The 17,182-nt window shown below is 38.6% G+C and overlaps 1 protein-coding gene across 5 annotated transcripts in view; it reads left to right on the forward strand.

The window, feature by feature from the left end:
- The window catches only part of LOC121419421 (rho GTPase-activating protein 7-like), a 99,495-nt gene that overhangs the window by 52,281 nt on the left and 30,032 nt on the right, over positions 1-17,182 (forward strand). For all 5 annotated transcript variants that reach the window (XM_041614031.1, XM_041614096.1, XM_041613922.1 and 2 more), the window contains 2 exons: positions 4,002-5,679; positions 6,606-6,945. In XM_041614031.1, the coding sequence (XP_041469965.1) occupies positions 4,002-5,679; positions 6,606-6,945 (2,018 nt within the window). The remainder of the gene's footprint in view (positions 1-4,001; positions 5,680-6,605; positions 6,946-17,182) is intronic.

Genomic DNA, 17,182 nt, shown 5'->3' on the forward strand with positions numbered 1-17,182 from the left:
TAGCTCAGAGATCCAAGAATAGGCCGATGATAACTTCCTAACAACCATTTGTCTTCTAAGGAGTCAATCAATACACTCATCTCTGATCTCTCAGAATGCTATTTTTTTATCACACTTTTGTTGTCTTGTATGAGAAATATGGCAAAAATGATTTTATGATACATTTTCAGACTTTCTTAAACTCTTGAGATGTTATCTTCAAACGTTTTGCTTAAATTTGCTTCCTTACTACTGTATGTGTGTGACACCTTGTTTATTTAGTACACAATTTGGGATCTTCTATTTCCAAATCCAGAGTGTGGACTCAAATAATATGAAAAATCAATAAATGATGGGTAAAGAATGTTATTGCTTTATTGGTTCTACCTATCCTAGATTCGATGATCCACTTGTTTTGTAGAATCAGTTTTGAAAAAGCAAAGCCTGCCTCGTTACAAAGTATTTTGAGTTTATACGTCTTCTCTCTGCTCCTGATCAATTACCACGAATCGTATCCCATCCACTCATGGTCCGTTTATTAGCGTCCTAACCTTTAGGAGAAAAAATATACAGAGATGAGAAGGCAATCGTCCAAATTGATTCCTATTGATAAAGTCCTTCTATCATCTTCTTTCCTTCTACCTGGTCTGCTCTAATTAAATACCATGCCATATCATCCTGTTTCAGCTTAACCCTTTTGGTCTTAGGGGTTCAGAAACTGTGGCATTGACTTTGTGCACATTCTGCAATGATTCTTTCTGTTGTGCTGTTTGAATTCAGCTGTTTTGGAAATGGTGTTTTTTTTCTATTTAATCCCAGTTTTATAGGATATATGATAGGATAAGCCGGTTAAACTTAAAGGCTCAGAATAGGTTAATTATCTACATGGTTTGAAATTCATGTGAATGTATGTAATCAAACTCATGAGAAAACTAGCATATTCTTTATTACGGAGTGTAAAAATAATTACCAGCTCCCCCCCCCCCCCGAAATACATACGTATGCACTAGCCCAATATCGGAAATAATGGATATTTGCACAGATGTGCCAACCATTCTTCTTTTGGGGCATATTTCTTCCTTTTTGCTATGAACAAGGCAATCACTTTTACACATATTTCCTTATCTTTTATTAGAATTTCTGGTCATGGTGTATGTGACATAGGCCGTGTTTATGCTTCCATTTTTCAGGCCAGATTCAGCATTTCCAAACGTGATTAGTCCAAAACACGGTTGCGTCCATGCTTTTTCATTTAAACGCTGATTCAAAACGCCAATCGTAAACTCACAAAAGGTGCGTTTGTAAATGTCGTTTGACCAGAATCAGGCTTTCTGGGGAAGTATAAACAGAACCACGATCGTAAACATGTTTAAATGATGTCATTTGGTACATGCTTCCGGTGAGATGAAAATCCGCAGGCAAATACAGTCACATTGCTCCATGTTAACTCCACGTAATAACAACACTCGGACAAAAAACTTTCGAAAAAAGGCGCAAAGCCAGCTGGAGGTTGTGATTTTGCCTCTGAACAGTTAGCATAAACAGCACTCCCAGAACCGTGTTTACGATCAGCGTTTTGAATCGACGTTTGAAAACGCTGATTCTGTTCTCACAATGGAAGCATAAACACACCCTTAGTTATGTATTATCCACAATCTGCTTTCCATACAGAGACACATATAGTTGCAGCACCTATGCTCTTTGCAGGGTCTACATGATCCATTACCTTGACCGACCTTGACCAGATGCATATCATGTTAACTGTCAGTGCATGAATAATATTTATGTTTTCAGTAATTTTAACATGGTTGAGGTTTATTGAATATTTTAATTGTGTGTGTGAAATTCTAAACATCCATAATTTTTAGTATTCTCTCAATGAAATGAAATCAAAATGGAGCGTTAGAGTTCTGACTTTGATCTCATTTCAGTCCTCATGCCTTGATTCTGCTAATTGAAATGACAGTTAAAATTTGTCCTCTGGTTAAAAATGCAGACACCTTCTCATTAGTGACGCCTGCCCTCAAATTGCAGGGCAGCAGCAGGGCAGGCCAGCTTTGCTCTTGTCACAGAGCTACTTGATGCAAACCATGTGCTCAGACACTCCATTGATTTTTTTTTTTAATGATTTCTTTTGTGAAAAGTGTCAGTTGGTTGTTCTCCATAAGTCCAAGATTCTCCCCAAATCAGTTGTCATCAAGATTAAACTTGATATTGAAAAAAACATCCCTATCAGTCGAAGTAATTGGCTTTTTTACTATGTAACTATGAATCATTGAGTATGATCCAGAGTTAGGCCTATAGGGCGTACACTCTTCGGGCTATTTGTTTAAATCACGATAAGTATGTAGGCCCTACTTGTATGAATAAATTACCTGCAGCCAAGACTTAGGGTATAGATTTTTCACTTGCAATTTTGCCATTTATAATTTTTTTGCTATTTTATAAAATATTAAAGCTGAATGAGGATTGTGTGGATGAAACCCTCAAATTGCATTTTTGTTGCAAATGATTATAATATCAATCTGCTCAGGATAATTGTTTTTATCAGAATATAACATGTTGTAGGATGGTTTGAAAACTCAGGCTAATGGGAATGGGCCTATTCTGGTGATTCTTCAGGGGAAATGCCAATATCACTAGTTCAAATATGTTCAGTTAGAAATGATTCCCCAGGGTTGTTCCCAGTCAGATGTTTGCATTTCTACCTCCATGTGTCATTTGTCACCATTTCAAAGTGGTTTCAGAGTATTCCCTCAAGTTTCTGCCTTGTGATAACGATCTTGATGTGAAAGGAAATTCCATGAATCACGATGAATCACAATGATAGAGAGATACTGCAAAGTAAGCAGACTCATAAATCAGTCAAGTTCAAGATTTGCTGGAACTAATCACAATTTCATGCATTCATGTTGTAACTCTTTGTAACTGCAATACTCCATTCTGCAAGCCATTACAAATTCAATGCCTCAATCCATTGTATTAGTTATGTGCAATCAATTTACTAACGGTACTCAAGGCTTTTGAATTAGAAATTAATCAAATTGTGGTTTGAACTTGTGCCAGATTACCCCCAAGTAAGGGATTTATGCTTTTTTACACTTTTTTCAAAAATGAGACTGCAGAAAAATAAACATTTTAATCATTGTAGGCCTAGACAACATTTGTCTTATTGAAGCTTTGTTAAACAGCTAACCCTATTTCAATTAATGCACAGCATGGTTTGTTAATATTTGAGAAATCAGTCATGTATTTTGAAGGGTTCAGTTGATATTGTATGTCTGAAGGGGAATGTGTTTGTGTTGGCCATTTCATACAATGAAAACGGCAATTGGATTTTTCCCTTTGCGGAAAGGTTATTGCATAGAGACCTCAACTACTGCCTATAATATGGATGAAAATTGATTTCATGTGACACATTAAGCCTGATTACATGCTTTAATGAAGTCCTGTTAAACCCTCCTTGTAATTCCCCCTAAACCCCAGAGCATATCTGGTTTTAGTGGAGTGACTCACCGATAAACCCACATCACACAGTCACCAAGGGAGCAATTAGGCGTTAATTGGCGAAGGGAGATCATAGATGTAAGGAAAAGTCTCGGAAGTTTTCGATTGCTTTTAGTTGCCATTTTGAGCATGAATATTTCACCTGGATTTTCACGTGACATGGATTTAGTTAGGTTTTGGGGAAGGAGGAATGAAAATATGCTCAGTAAGTCAAACTGACAGATGTAACCACATCTTGGCTCTATGCCGATATCACAAGAGGTAAATATCTGCTTTAAGGGGTGATGTTACCTTCTGAGGTTGAACCCCCTCCCCAACATTATCATCTCTGAACATGATCATATTGAACTACTAAGGTGTGATTTTGGAATAGATTCAAAAAAATAATTTTTATCTGATTTCTTACAAATGGATCAGATCTGTGCAAAGTGTCAAGGTAGAATTATTGTGCAATAATGGAGCCAGCAGAAAATAATTTTTCATCTCTGTTATCTCGTTTCATTTCATTCCTGTAGTGTGACGAATCAGAGGATGAGGATCAATGTGCAATTAGTATCAAGTGGAAATACATGCGTAGCAGTCGGCGATGGTCACGACGAATGACCGGCGAGGAGTTCCCTGAACTTGAACTGTCAACGCCTCCCCCTGCAGACTCGAACACAACTCACATTCACACACACTCCCGGCTAAACAGCAGCCACGAAAGTGTCACAACAACAGATAGTGAGCGAAACGAAGGATACACGAGCACGAGTAGCTTTGAGAGCCCTGCCGTTGTTAAGAAAGTGTATGTGAAGCGCTTTCAGGAGATAGCCTCATCTCCATCGAGTCAGAGCTTGCCGGTTTCTAATTGTGAATATAAAACCTCCACGCCCATCGGATCTGATGGAAATATGAATGGACCTCGAAGTGCTATCATTCAGATCTCATCCCCAATCTCAGTACGGAAAGATCCATCGTCTGAACTAAATGGACTACATAGTAGTAGGGACCACATGAAGGGTGCCAAAAGTTTTTTGAAGAGGTTGGACAGCCTCAAAGGCAGGAGAGGTGGAAGCCAGAGGCGTAAGCACAAGTCAGGAGGGGATACCCTGGAAATTAGTGGACCTATCGTGCCAGACAATGGCACCTTGCAGCGTAAGATTGAGTTATTTAATTGTGTGGACTTACAGTCAGCAAAGGCCAAGTCCTGCCGGTATCCGGCCAATTCACTGGTGACACCACCAGCCAAAAGGCGGAGAAACCCAAATGGACGGTCAAACAATACCTCAAAGAGGATGGGAAGGGTTTTTTCAGAGCCCAGTTCACCCACGATACACAGGAAATTCAGTTTTGATGTGTCCAAAGACCTGGAAGAAGCATTGGCCAAGAAAATTAATAACAACAATGAAAGCAAAAGTTGCGAGGATGTGTTTATGAATGACATGGATGATGAGTGCTTGGACGCCAGGGATAATCGCATCCCGTCTGAGAGGAGTTCCAATGTTACGGGTACGACAGGTCGCAGCTTACTGAGCAGTAGTAGTAATGATTCTTGGCCGGGACATTATGAAGGTGAGTCTGATGACTGGGCTTCACATAGACTTATCACATCACCTCTCAACAGCCTGGAGGATGATGATGAGCATACTCCACATCGGCTACGTAGCCCTAGCATGTACGACAACATGCCACCGGCACTTCATTCCAGCCTGGATAATCTACCCAATGCTGAGATTGAAGTGGCCGAAACAGAACTCATGCGACAGATATACAATCTAAAGAACATTGGGCATTTGAACGACCCACTCGCGGTTGCGCCATCGACGCGGCGGAGCGTGAGCGTCTCCACGTGCGAGGACATCGGCGACTCTCGTGGCTCGCTCAATAGAACGAACAATAATCTCAATCAGGATGTAGAAACAGAAAAATTGGACATCCTTACAAACATCAGTAAGATCCTCATGAAGGAAAAGGAGCTTGTTGTTGAACCCAGAGATGCGGACGTTGTTGCTTCAAAGCCAGCTGCCAAGAGGGACCGAAGCAACAGCCTACCCAACGCTGGACCGGAGGGTATCAGGGAGAGCATGCTGAGTAATGAGGTTGATCTGGAACTTGAAGCTGAAGTGATGGGTCTGAGCTCAGAACTGGAGAGACTACTCACAGGGATTAATGAGAGTATTCATGAATTGGAATTAAACATTAAGAAAACAGGTGAGCAATACATCCCCAATTTCCCTCCATATCCTTCTACCCCCCCCCAAAAAAAAAAAAAAATTAGATAATAATGATGAAAATTAATATAAAAAATGATTAATTGGCAAAGATTTGCACAATTTCGCCTTACATCTGAACAACAATAAAATACACACGATCATTTCTTAATTTTGCGAGACAAGACCAATGGCATTATTCTTTTCGAATATTTTATAAACTTTTTTTCTGAAATTCTATAAAATAGCTTGCTTGGATAGATATTCTGTGCACAAAATTAGCAATGCTTCCTCTGATTTACAGTCCAAAATTGAGGGTATTTCCCTCCAGCTGGTTACATCTGGTCACTTTGGTGTATTACTGCACACACTATATCTAAAAGGAATCCTTGTCCGTTAAATATAAATATGTGTGATTTCCGTCAGGGCCAATGAGTAAAGTAGGTTGAAGAGGGCAAGCAGGCAGCAGACCTTTAAACAACTTACTTCCTTCTGAGTCCAGAATAGTCAATATTTTAATTGAAATGATGTGAGGGTTATACATGGGTATAGTGTCAATTCCTTGGCATGGCAACTGAAAGAGGAGGGTCCTCAGCTAAATACACTTTCCTAAAAAAGAGATTATGGAGTATGTTCTGTAGAACATTTTGATGTTGTTATGCCACAAAGTACATGTAGATTGTATGAAGATAATTAGCATTTCACTCTGTAGTTTCAGGTACGATGTGGCATCTATCTATAAGCACAAGAACTCAAGCATTGGGCATTTTTGTCAACCCCCAAAATATCAATATCATGCCTCCATTAAAATAGCATATTGCATTGAAACCTATTATTGTCTCACCAGAGGCCATAGTTCCTTGCCTAGATTATGAAGCATTTCACTTTTTAATTTAGCACTGCTGTGTTTATATTTTATCTTTCCAGGAGAGAGCAGTGCCTCCACGGCATCATCACAGATCTCCTCTCCAGTAAACTCCCAGGTATCCTCCCCCTATGGCTCACCCCTCCCCTCCCCAATGACCACACCCGACTTCAACCACAACAAACGAGAGGTTGAGCAACAGGACGACACAGGTGTCGGCCTCTCCACCGGCCAGGACACTGCCAGTGAGCACGACACACCCGCATCGAACGAGGAAGATGATGAGGAGGAGAGGACAAAGTCGCAGGAGACGACGATTAGCATCAAGACAGGTAGCGGGAAGTCTCCGTGGAAGGAGAGGAGAGACTCTGGTGTGGGGAACTCGCTGACAAGACCCAACAGGTAAGCTTTGTCTCTAATCTTTTTTTTTTAAAGAAATATATGTTTAAATCTGTGACACTGATTTGCAGTGGAATGAATTTAATGGAATAACCTCTCTGATTGGTCCCTTTTCCGTGTTTTGAACAAAATGCACATGCAACAGTGATCCTGATCGGCCATTGCTATTGAGCAAGTGATTGCACTACTTTAAGATAAGAACTCTGGTTATGCTCTGAAAATAGTGTGAAGGGAATGTTTAAACTTTTAGAGGATGACGGATCAAAACAAATGCTTTGTCAGGGGCCCGTTTCATAAAGGACTTGCAACTTTTGTAACTTTACCATTATGGCAACTACCACACCATGTGGTAACAGGGCTAAACAGCCAATCACAATCAAGGTTTTCATGGTAATTACAGCATTGGCAAAGTTACAATAGTTAAACTCTTTATGAAACAGGCCCCAGAAGAATGTTGCCAGATGCTTGTTCGCTATCGATTTGAGAATCCTCTGTATCACTCTTCATCAAGTGCTTTGTGGTATCAAAAGTCAGTTTACTCAGGTAACGTATTTAGGGAATGACTTGGAGGATGACAACATCGTCAACTTTGGAGATAGATGGAGAGAATTTAAAGTGTCCTAGCAATTTTGCTTACTAAAATAGTTCTCATAGGCCCAGAATGTTTTGTAAACATTCCCTGTGATAAGTTGAATTGAGTTTGAAATATGCTGCCACAGAATTAGATCTCAGCCTTCCTGACCCTGCACCCACTTCTCCAACAGTTTATCATATCAGAGATTTATATTCTCCCGCTGGGCGGGGATGTTCAGAGTCCTTCCTTACCAGTCACAGCCAATGCAATACTTCCACTCATCCTCCATGTGGGGGTTCAATTGGTTAATACATTCTCTGGCGGTTACCAGAATAGGATGTTGCATTTATCTGACTGGCGGCCTCTCTGCATGCCCCTAATGGATGGCTCTGCAAGTCACCCACTTATCCCTTAGAACCAGGGAATATGTCAATCTTCCATGCAGACGATTTGTCTGATGAATTAGTGATGAACATAAGTCCAGATGTAGCTGCCATCATCCTCCTCACCTTGTTCGAAATATCGCATAGAACCGAGGCCATACATACAGAGTAAACACTAGTTCTTCAATCTTATGGAATATGATTGTTTAAATAATCAAAGAGGCCGTTCTCATTACGCTTTCTAAAACTAGTTTACTGGAAACCGATTCAGGAAACCACTTTGGAAGATCGCTTTGCTAGCGTTCTCACTTGATCACACAAAAGTGGTTTTCAAAATCACTTCACGCTCTTGTTGCTATGGAGACGCTCTCAGTGGGGTGACACGTTTCACGCGAAATTTGAAACCGCACCATAGGCATTCTACACCTGTCGTGTGGAGTAGTGCGCTCAAAATGTGCGAAGATCACTTCCCGAAGAACGTTTGTGTCCTCACTTACGCTAAAACCAGTTTAACGAGGCAAAGCGATCTTGAAAACTACATCGCAAGGTGGTTTTCCAAACTGGTTTGGAAGATCGCTTCCAAGACCGCTTTGACCGTTCTCACTACGCGTTAAACTAGTTTCCAGTAAACTAAGTTTTAGGAACGTAGTGAGAACAGCCTCAAAATCAGTCTGTGACAAAAGAAAGCTGAGATTTTGTGTATGTCCTGACCACAAAGTAATGAAATACCATAGGGAAACAATATTTTCAATAAGTATAAAAAGTGATATGGCTTAGCACGGCTTCAGATTGGGAGAAAATTTGATCAGTAATAATTTACCTTCTGTCACGATTATCTGATAAAAACAATATTTTTCATGATGAAAAAAATATATATTTTCCCACGCTGTCCTAGTTTTTGTTGGAAGAGAAATACAGTGAATGATGGACATAGGATGTGGGTAGGGGGCTTTGTTCTTTATCTACATTTGCTCTGCATTAGCGGAGATGGTAAAACCATCACGGATGGTAGTCGGTCAAAACATCCTTTCTCACCTCACCCTGCTTTATGAAATTGAATCTATCCTTGATCAACTCATCCATTACCAGACCAGATGGATATGAATTCATCCATACTCTAACCAAACAAAACTTTGTTCAATATTAGATTAATAAAACAATTTTCCTCTGATCTAGATCTATGTCAGTCCTGTAAAAAGCCCAGAGGCTATGTAGTTTTGGCAACTGTTCTAAACTTTGCCTTCCCTTAAAGTAGATCTTCACTGGAATGAAGCTAATGCTTTAGCTTTCTATCGCTAGTCTGATCAGAGAATATTGGGCTCATTTGCTGCTGTATCCCACTATTTTGTTATAAAATGGTTACCTTAACCCAAAACTTCTTGGATTTATTTCCAGAATAGCCTGCTAAATCATGAATTAGCCTACTACTTTGCCTAGCATCTTCACCAAACCGAAATTCATTTTTCGATCCGATACTGTCTAATTTATTGAAATACAAAGCTTGGTCTGCTTTACTACTGGTGCAGATTATTTTAGTGTCGACCAGAAGATCCAAGAAATACCAAAGGGGGGTATTTGAACCCATAGAATACATATTCAGTTCTTTAAATATACAGAAATACACTTCAGATAAATTGGTTTTATATATATTTGAATTTGATTTACAAATAATTTCTATAATTAGAAACCGTATTGGACATGGATTTAATTCTCCCAATTTCATGATATAGTTAATACACCCAAAGATATGCTTGGCCTCAGAGATTTGCACAGGAAATCTGAGCAATTTCAGATTGGGGGTTGATGGTTATGATGCATGCTATAGATGACAGAAATTATACTTTCATGTTACTGCTTGCAACATTAGCCAAGAGGTGCACACTTTATTGACACTGTGTAGTTATCCCGGAAAATAAGTACACATAACATAGCCACTCATTGTTTACCACATTGTTGCTGGATTTGCCCCACCCCCTCCTTGCAAAAGCAGCATATAATTATAAAAGATGGCCACTCCTAGTTTCGAATATGAATACTCAGTGATTTGGCCAATATATTTTGAAGGGGTGAAGGCTCGGACATCATGTAGGCCCTAATTCATCATTCAGACTGAATTTGCAGGAGGTAGTGGGGGAGTTTGTTGAACGATCTGTGACCTTCCATCAACCCCCGCCCCCTGCAAGTTTGCCCATCCCTTGGTCAATCATACACCTGCTGTGAGGAGCTAAAATTGGCCCTCAAGTGCACCCCTAGGATTGGAGCTGTCAGATGGATAAGGGCCCAATGGCGCACCTCAGATTTGGACTTGGAGGTGGTGTGTGCATTAATCCTTTTTGTACTGGTGTGTTTTTTTTCTCTGATTTTTTTTTCAAACACAACTTAACACTGACCAGATCATGGAAGTGTGGCTTGATGCTTGACATCAGGGATTAATTTTAAGTCTACCCAAGGAGATATCCTTGGTATACCAAGCCAAGAGTTAAGGAAGCCCTCAAATATGGAAAGCAATCCATGTCACATTACTTTAACAAGTATCCCTTTGGCAAAGACGGGAGCATTCTAAGCAGTCTAAAAAATATCAGTCACTGATTTTTGTTTTTAAAACATGCATTATTCTTTTGGCCTATGATGATCTTGCTCGCTTTCTATTGTTGAAATTGATTGGATCAATCACAAACCTTTGTTAGAGAAGGCCCAGGTCTTGTAACTATATTACCTCTCATTTGTACTAGGCATGATGACAAAGCACATTGTGTTACAAGTTCATGAAAAATTAAGTCAGGGTCCTCGGTTTGTGTCGGTGAGAATTCAGCAAGGGGACAACCCGCAGCTTTCCAAATCAAATGAGCTAAACCAGAGAGATACCGCACACTCTGAAGCACGTCTGGGAAATTATCATAACGAGTGTTTCACTTATTCTTGCATGCCCCCCTTCTCTGAACCCTCGTCATCGTGGGCAGACAATGATTCCTTCATTCTGTAAAGAGAGGCGACAGTGTAACTTGCCCAGGGTTATTGGATTTATTAAATCATCAGGCCATTAGGGCGTGTGGAAGACTTTCCTGTGATGCTTCAGTATTTATTCTCAGAAATTCATCTGAACTTGTCATTCTGTCCCAAGACATTATTTACCAAAATAAAGCCGATTTTGAAGTTAGAAAATCAAGTAGTGACTTAGAGAAATTATGAAAGATTTGTAACCCAAGTGTCACTTTACACATGCCCAGGAGCTGTCGCCATGGAACCAAATGCTATATTTTTTTCAAATATTCAAGTTTTGATAACTTTACAGAAATGAAAATAATGGGGCTTTTGATTGAGGGAAATGCATTTTTAAAATGATGTTGTTTCCCCCCCCCCAAAAAAAAAAAAAAACAAGAAAAGTTAATTCAAATTTTATTTCAAAATATGTCTTCTGTCTGTTGAATCAAAGTTTCATTAACAATTCTTCCTGAAATCCTGCATCACTCTGAGTTAAATCAGATGCATAGTTTATTCATTAAATCAAATGTGTTTTCTTTCAGCATAAAAGAACAGAATGTTTTCATGATCCTCTCTGCAGAGAAATGAAATTAAAGGTATCCAGGTCTTTTAATACAGTTTCCCTCATAAATCATCAAATGCTATGATTATTATTTTTATGCTCAAATATTTATGCAGTTTTGGTGGTTTGAAAATTATACTGACCTTGCAAAACTAGATATTTCAACTTATTTTATTGTAGTTTATTTTTATCTCACCATAGATATATAAATCAGGGTTTTTCTCCAGGGGAGAGAGGTTAACATGGACTCACAAGTACAGAGTTCTTAAAATAATTGTCATGCATGAAGCGGCAGGTTCCCAATGCAAATGGGTTCACCGTGACCATCACCTCTTCATATTTTCCTAATCGCTTGGGAGCAATTTCATTATCCAAATCGTTTTCAATTTGCCCATAAAGGGGGTGGGAAATAGTTTTTAAGCGGTCCCTGATTTATGGCTGTTTACCCCCTCTCTATTGAGAGTAACAATTTTCATCTTTTAACTTCAATTGATTTTGACATTTTGGAGACCCTAGTATGACTGCATGCTTGAGCTAAATGAAAATTGCTCAATCCTACCTATTGACAGGATGATTTGTAAGAAAATTGGCATTTTTAAGTAATTCAGAACATCCCAAGGTTGGATGTGAGTGCAAGTACAGAGTAATATAAATAGTTTCTTTTTTCACATGAATAGAAGTGATTTAGTTTTGTGAATATGCAGAAAACTTGTTTCTAAAGGTGGTTTCAGACCGCCTCGAAGTTTGTCAGTTCCAGGTATTCTCTGATCAGGAAATTTACCCCGATCAGAAAATACCAGGCATTTTGGTAATATAAAAGCAAACCACACGTAATTTCCCGAAAGAAAATACCTGCTAAATAGTACGTATTTGGCGAAATTACAAGATCTTTCGCGGGGATTTTTCCAAGGTCGCAGGTATTTTGGCAATGTGAAAGCAATTTACGGGAAATTTTTGCCCATGCAGCATGGATATCATGGGTGGCTGCTGGGCTAGTGATTTTGAATATTGCCTGCTAATCAGACCATACTGCGCATGCTCGTAACTTCAGGAACTTATAGAAGCCTGAAGGGTATGTTTCGGGGCGGTTTGAATGCAGGAATAAGTAATGGGTATTTCTTAGCCTAAAAAGTTCTCGTAATTTATTATTATTCTCATGATCAAGGCGGTTTGAAACCACCAATGAATGAACCAATGAATACTCACCAAGAGCATAGGACAAATCTTCATTCCCCTCCCAATTAAATCCATTTATGAATGTGGGTTGATGCATCAAGGTGAGAGATAGCTATTCTGAGTACAAAATACAATCTTCTCAGCTTAGTGAGTGGAAACTCCTTGAAAATCAGTTCTAATTGTCTGTTATCAGGAAGCCTCCTCCCCATGTTCTTGAACATGAATTAGACTTGGGTGTGACAGCAGGATCTGGTTTCATTAATTTTTGTTTTAGTAACAAAATTGCAATAACAGTTCAAAATCACTGAAACCCTTCAATTTTTTTAACAAGAAATTGTGCATTAGAAATGCAACCCTGATTTTTTTTTCCAGTTGCTAATCACTATAAACTACAGAAAAAAGGGAACTAAAGGGCTTCCTAAATCTTCTTTTGATGGTTTATAAATAAGAATACCAGCAGAAAGTATGGAGATTTTTTATCAGATATATGATACAATTTGTAGAGTATTGTCACACTCGATTGACTCTTTAATGAGGGTTCCCAGGCGAAAAACTGACAAATTATGATTATCATATTCAACAAACTTTCAGACTGACATTTCAGTTTTATTTGCATAGATCTTGTATGACACGTCATGGCAAGTGAAGATTACCCATTGCTTTCATTTTCTATATCCATCTTTGGTATTATCTCTTTATCAACCAAGGATTTGTCTAAATATGATATTTGTCTATAATTTAGAATTTGAAACCATATTTGAATTATATATTTTCAGCAGATGTTGATGTTTGACTTGTTAGACTGTTCAAATTCGTGCAATGGTTTAAGGGGGCAGGTTCTCCATTGAGCAGTTATTGAGCCATTTCTATTTATAAAGAAAATAGCCTACATTGGAATTTGTGTATTTGAGGCCGTGTTTATGCTTCCACTTTTCAGGCCAGAATCAGCGTTTCCAAACGTGATTAGTCCAAAACACGGTTGCGTCCATGCTTACTTTCATTTAAACGCTGTTTCAAAACGCCGATCGTAAACTCACAAAAAGGTGCGTTTGTAAGCGTTGTTTGACCAGAATCAGGCTTTCTGGGGAAGCATAAACAGAACCACGATCGTAAACGTGTTTAAATGACGTCATTTGGTACATGCTTCCGGTGAGATGAAAATCCGCGGGCAAATACAGTCGTATTGCTCCATGTTATCTCTACGTAATAACAACAATCGGAAAAAAAACTTTCGAAAAAAGGTGCGCCCAATTTGACCTCGCTTTACGATGCGAAGCCAGCTGGAGATCATGATTTGCTCTGAAAAGTGAAGCATAAACGGCACTCCCAGAACCACGTTTACGATCGGCGTTTTGAATCGGCGTTTGAAATCGCTGATTCTGTCCTCGCAATGGAAGCATAAACACACCCTGAGACAAATCAACACACCAAACATGTGTCCACTCATATAAATACTCGTTTATAGATAAATAATTTGTGTATAGGTCTAAAGCCAATTCTTAATATCCTCAAAACTTTCTTTGAAGTTTTTTGCCCTTACCAATCCTCTATTCTCATAGCCTAATTCTTCTGTGCGAACCTTTCTTTGTAGTCTTTGCAATTACCAATCTTCTGTTTTCTTTGGCATTCTCCCAGCATGGATAACATCACTTTCCTCTGAGGCTATTTGACCTTTGAACTCTTGGCTTGTAATTGGGGTTATGGTCAAGGGTCATTTGAGGACAAACTCTGATATGCTGGATTAGGAATGGAAAAGCAATGACCTATTTTCCCCCAAGAAAGAGTCCAAGAGTCCAACTTGAAGAAAAAAATATATTCTTTTCTCTTTTGCTTTAAGGTTTGACATTGTGTCAAGCATCGATGGTTTCTAATGCCTTGGTTTTAAACTGGTTTGTTTCTAAATTATCCAGTTAAATAATTAATAGCCTTATCTATGATGATAATAATAATAATAATAATAGCTGGATTTATAAAGCGCTTTTTGCCTGAGGATACAAAGCACTGCTAGTATTACCCCAACTTTAGCTCAAGCTACCATCACCAGCACTCAGTGCATGCAAGGAATATTACTCCTGCCGGCTACCCATCCACCTCACCTGGGACAAGTGCAGCACACTGTGGATAAATTTCTTGCTGAAGGAAAACAATTCTTGGCTAGGATTTGAACCGACGACCCTCTGTTTCAAAGGCAAGAGTCAGAACCACTAGACCACGATGTACCCACTATTTCTTTACATTGTTGTGCATATCATATTTCATTTTTTGATGATAATCATTATAACAATGGCTGGATTTGCCTTTTCCAGAGGATACAAAATGCAATAAATGTATAGCAGAACATGCAACAGAGAGTACCGGTATGGAATTTTGTAAATAGTTTTTAGTTGTAACAAATTAAAATACCTACATACAACGTGGGTTCGCAGCGCATGCCTTAGTATTCTCCAAAGTACATTTACATGTGGCCTATATTTTCATTTCATATATTGGCACTTTGGCAGACATGGCCATCCTGCCGTAAGTGAGTGAAGTGAAGTCGGTCAAATAAAATGTTATGGGTCATTAACTTAGTCAGTGTATTGATTGAGATGTCAGTTTTCCTGTGTTTTCTAGTCATTAGTAGCCAGGTGATCAACGGCTCACGTGGAGAAGATAAACATGTGATCTTTTTTATGTTGTCTTGCTGGGAAGTAAACTGGTACTCGCATGGTGGATGAATTTCAAGGAAAGGTGATAAGAACATTACTGTTCTTAAGAGATTAATCCATCTCATGTTTCCGCCAAATCAGTATCATTGCCAATTAAGAAGATGTAGGAGGCCTACGTGTTCTTTGAGAACATGGTACATTTTACCGTGGAATGTTAAATTGTTGTTGAAATTCATCAAGTTCGGGTGTTCATTCTTGTCTGCAGTATTGTTCAAGGTGGGAATGTTCCTGTAGAGGCCTGTCAAAGTCGGATTGATGAAATCAAGTTGGCATCTAGAAAGTTTAGATCTCTCCGACTCTCATCAGGCTCAGTCATTTTTTTTTTCAATTCCTTTTGCTGAATATTTTTTATCTCAATCTTATCTGGATATTGTCTCGCACTTGATTGCATCATAAATTCTACAGTATGAGGATTAAGAAATGTTCAGATGACGAGGAAGAGGAGCTGGTAGTTCACTTAGTCCCACCCATGCATTGTCTCGCCTTGTTCCATAACATTTGGATACCAACGTGAGTCAGATCCATGTTTGTTTTGAAACAATTTTTTTCATTAAAAAATAAGATAGGTTTCAACTTTCTTGAAAAAACTGCACAATTATACAAAACTACTTTTGCCACTGTTTTGAGATCTATGAAGTAAGTTCTGTCAATCCTTCGTGTCTCGCATTGAAACCTGTATAGGGAAATTCTTGTGAAAATTTTGTTTTGAGAAATTCTTTTTCCCTGCAAGAATTTTGCATGTTACAAATTTTGCTGCTCCTGTGGGTACTTTGGTGGGTTTTTTTGTTGGCTCAATCAGCAATAGATGGTACTTCATAAAGCTCTAGCAAAATATTCTGGACATATTGAAGAATTGAAAGAGCAGTTTAGTAAACTTGAACCTTTTGGTACTGTAGCTCCAACGTGATCCCCCTCTGGGTCCTCAATCCTCCAACAAAAAAACAGAAGGGGAAGAAAAATATTTAAGAATTCAAATCGATGGTTTCCATGATGATGTGTGGTAGAGCAATGTTTTTAGACCAAAGGCTCTTTATCTGGAATCCTCTCTTTTCCTGAATTTCCTCACTTTCTTTCAAGCAAAATAAGATTGCTTTTGTGTATGGTCTTGTTCGAAAACATGTAATTGTTCAAAAAGTCAGCCGCACCAGAAAGCATCCCTTTTTTTTCCTTCACACCTCGAAAGCTTTAATATTGATTGTTTTGGACAACTAGGGCATGATATAGAATGATTCCTATGAGATATGAGGATCTGGACTATTCAGGGGGTGATTTTGGCCAAGGTTCAAGTTTGAGACAAAATATCCCAACATGAAGTTGGGTACGATAATATCATGATAGTTTTCTTTTCATACATAGGGTCTACCTCATTACCATAAAGAAGACTCAGTGCTTATGATATAATATGATAATGAAATCACTCATTGAATGCAAAATATTCTCTTAAGCAGATCAGTGCACGTTTTTAATAGGAAATGTTATCTCTTCAAACGTGATTCGCAACTTTGAATATTTTAACTTCATGAGAAATTACGCTTTAATTGTTAATAACATTAGCCTGACTTATTTGAATAATGATTATAGTGAAAAAAAATTATATTACATCTTAATATTATATGATCTGAACAGTCTTTTATTTCATAGCAAAGGCATTTATATTATGCATTATTGTAACCTGGAGGTCGGAAGTTAGATGAAAAGAAAACTGAAAAATCAGTAAGAGAGAGAAAGAAAGGGCTCCAGTTGATCGACCTAATTCGATCGAAAATAGCTAGGAGGGAATAAGCTGGTTTAGGGGAATTACAATTCCCATTATTGTAGCTGTTATCAAGTTTCTCTCGCTTGGGACTACCTTAAC

The sequence above is a fragment of the Lytechinus variegatus genome, chromosome 1, assembly GCF_018143015.1.
Source record: "Lytechinus variegatus isolate NC3 chromosome 1, Lvar_3.0, whole genome shotgun sequence".
In the NCBI taxonomy this organism is placed as follows: Eukaryota; Metazoa; Echinodermata; class Echinoidea; order Temnopleuroida; family Toxopneustidae; genus Lytechinus; species Lytechinus variegatus.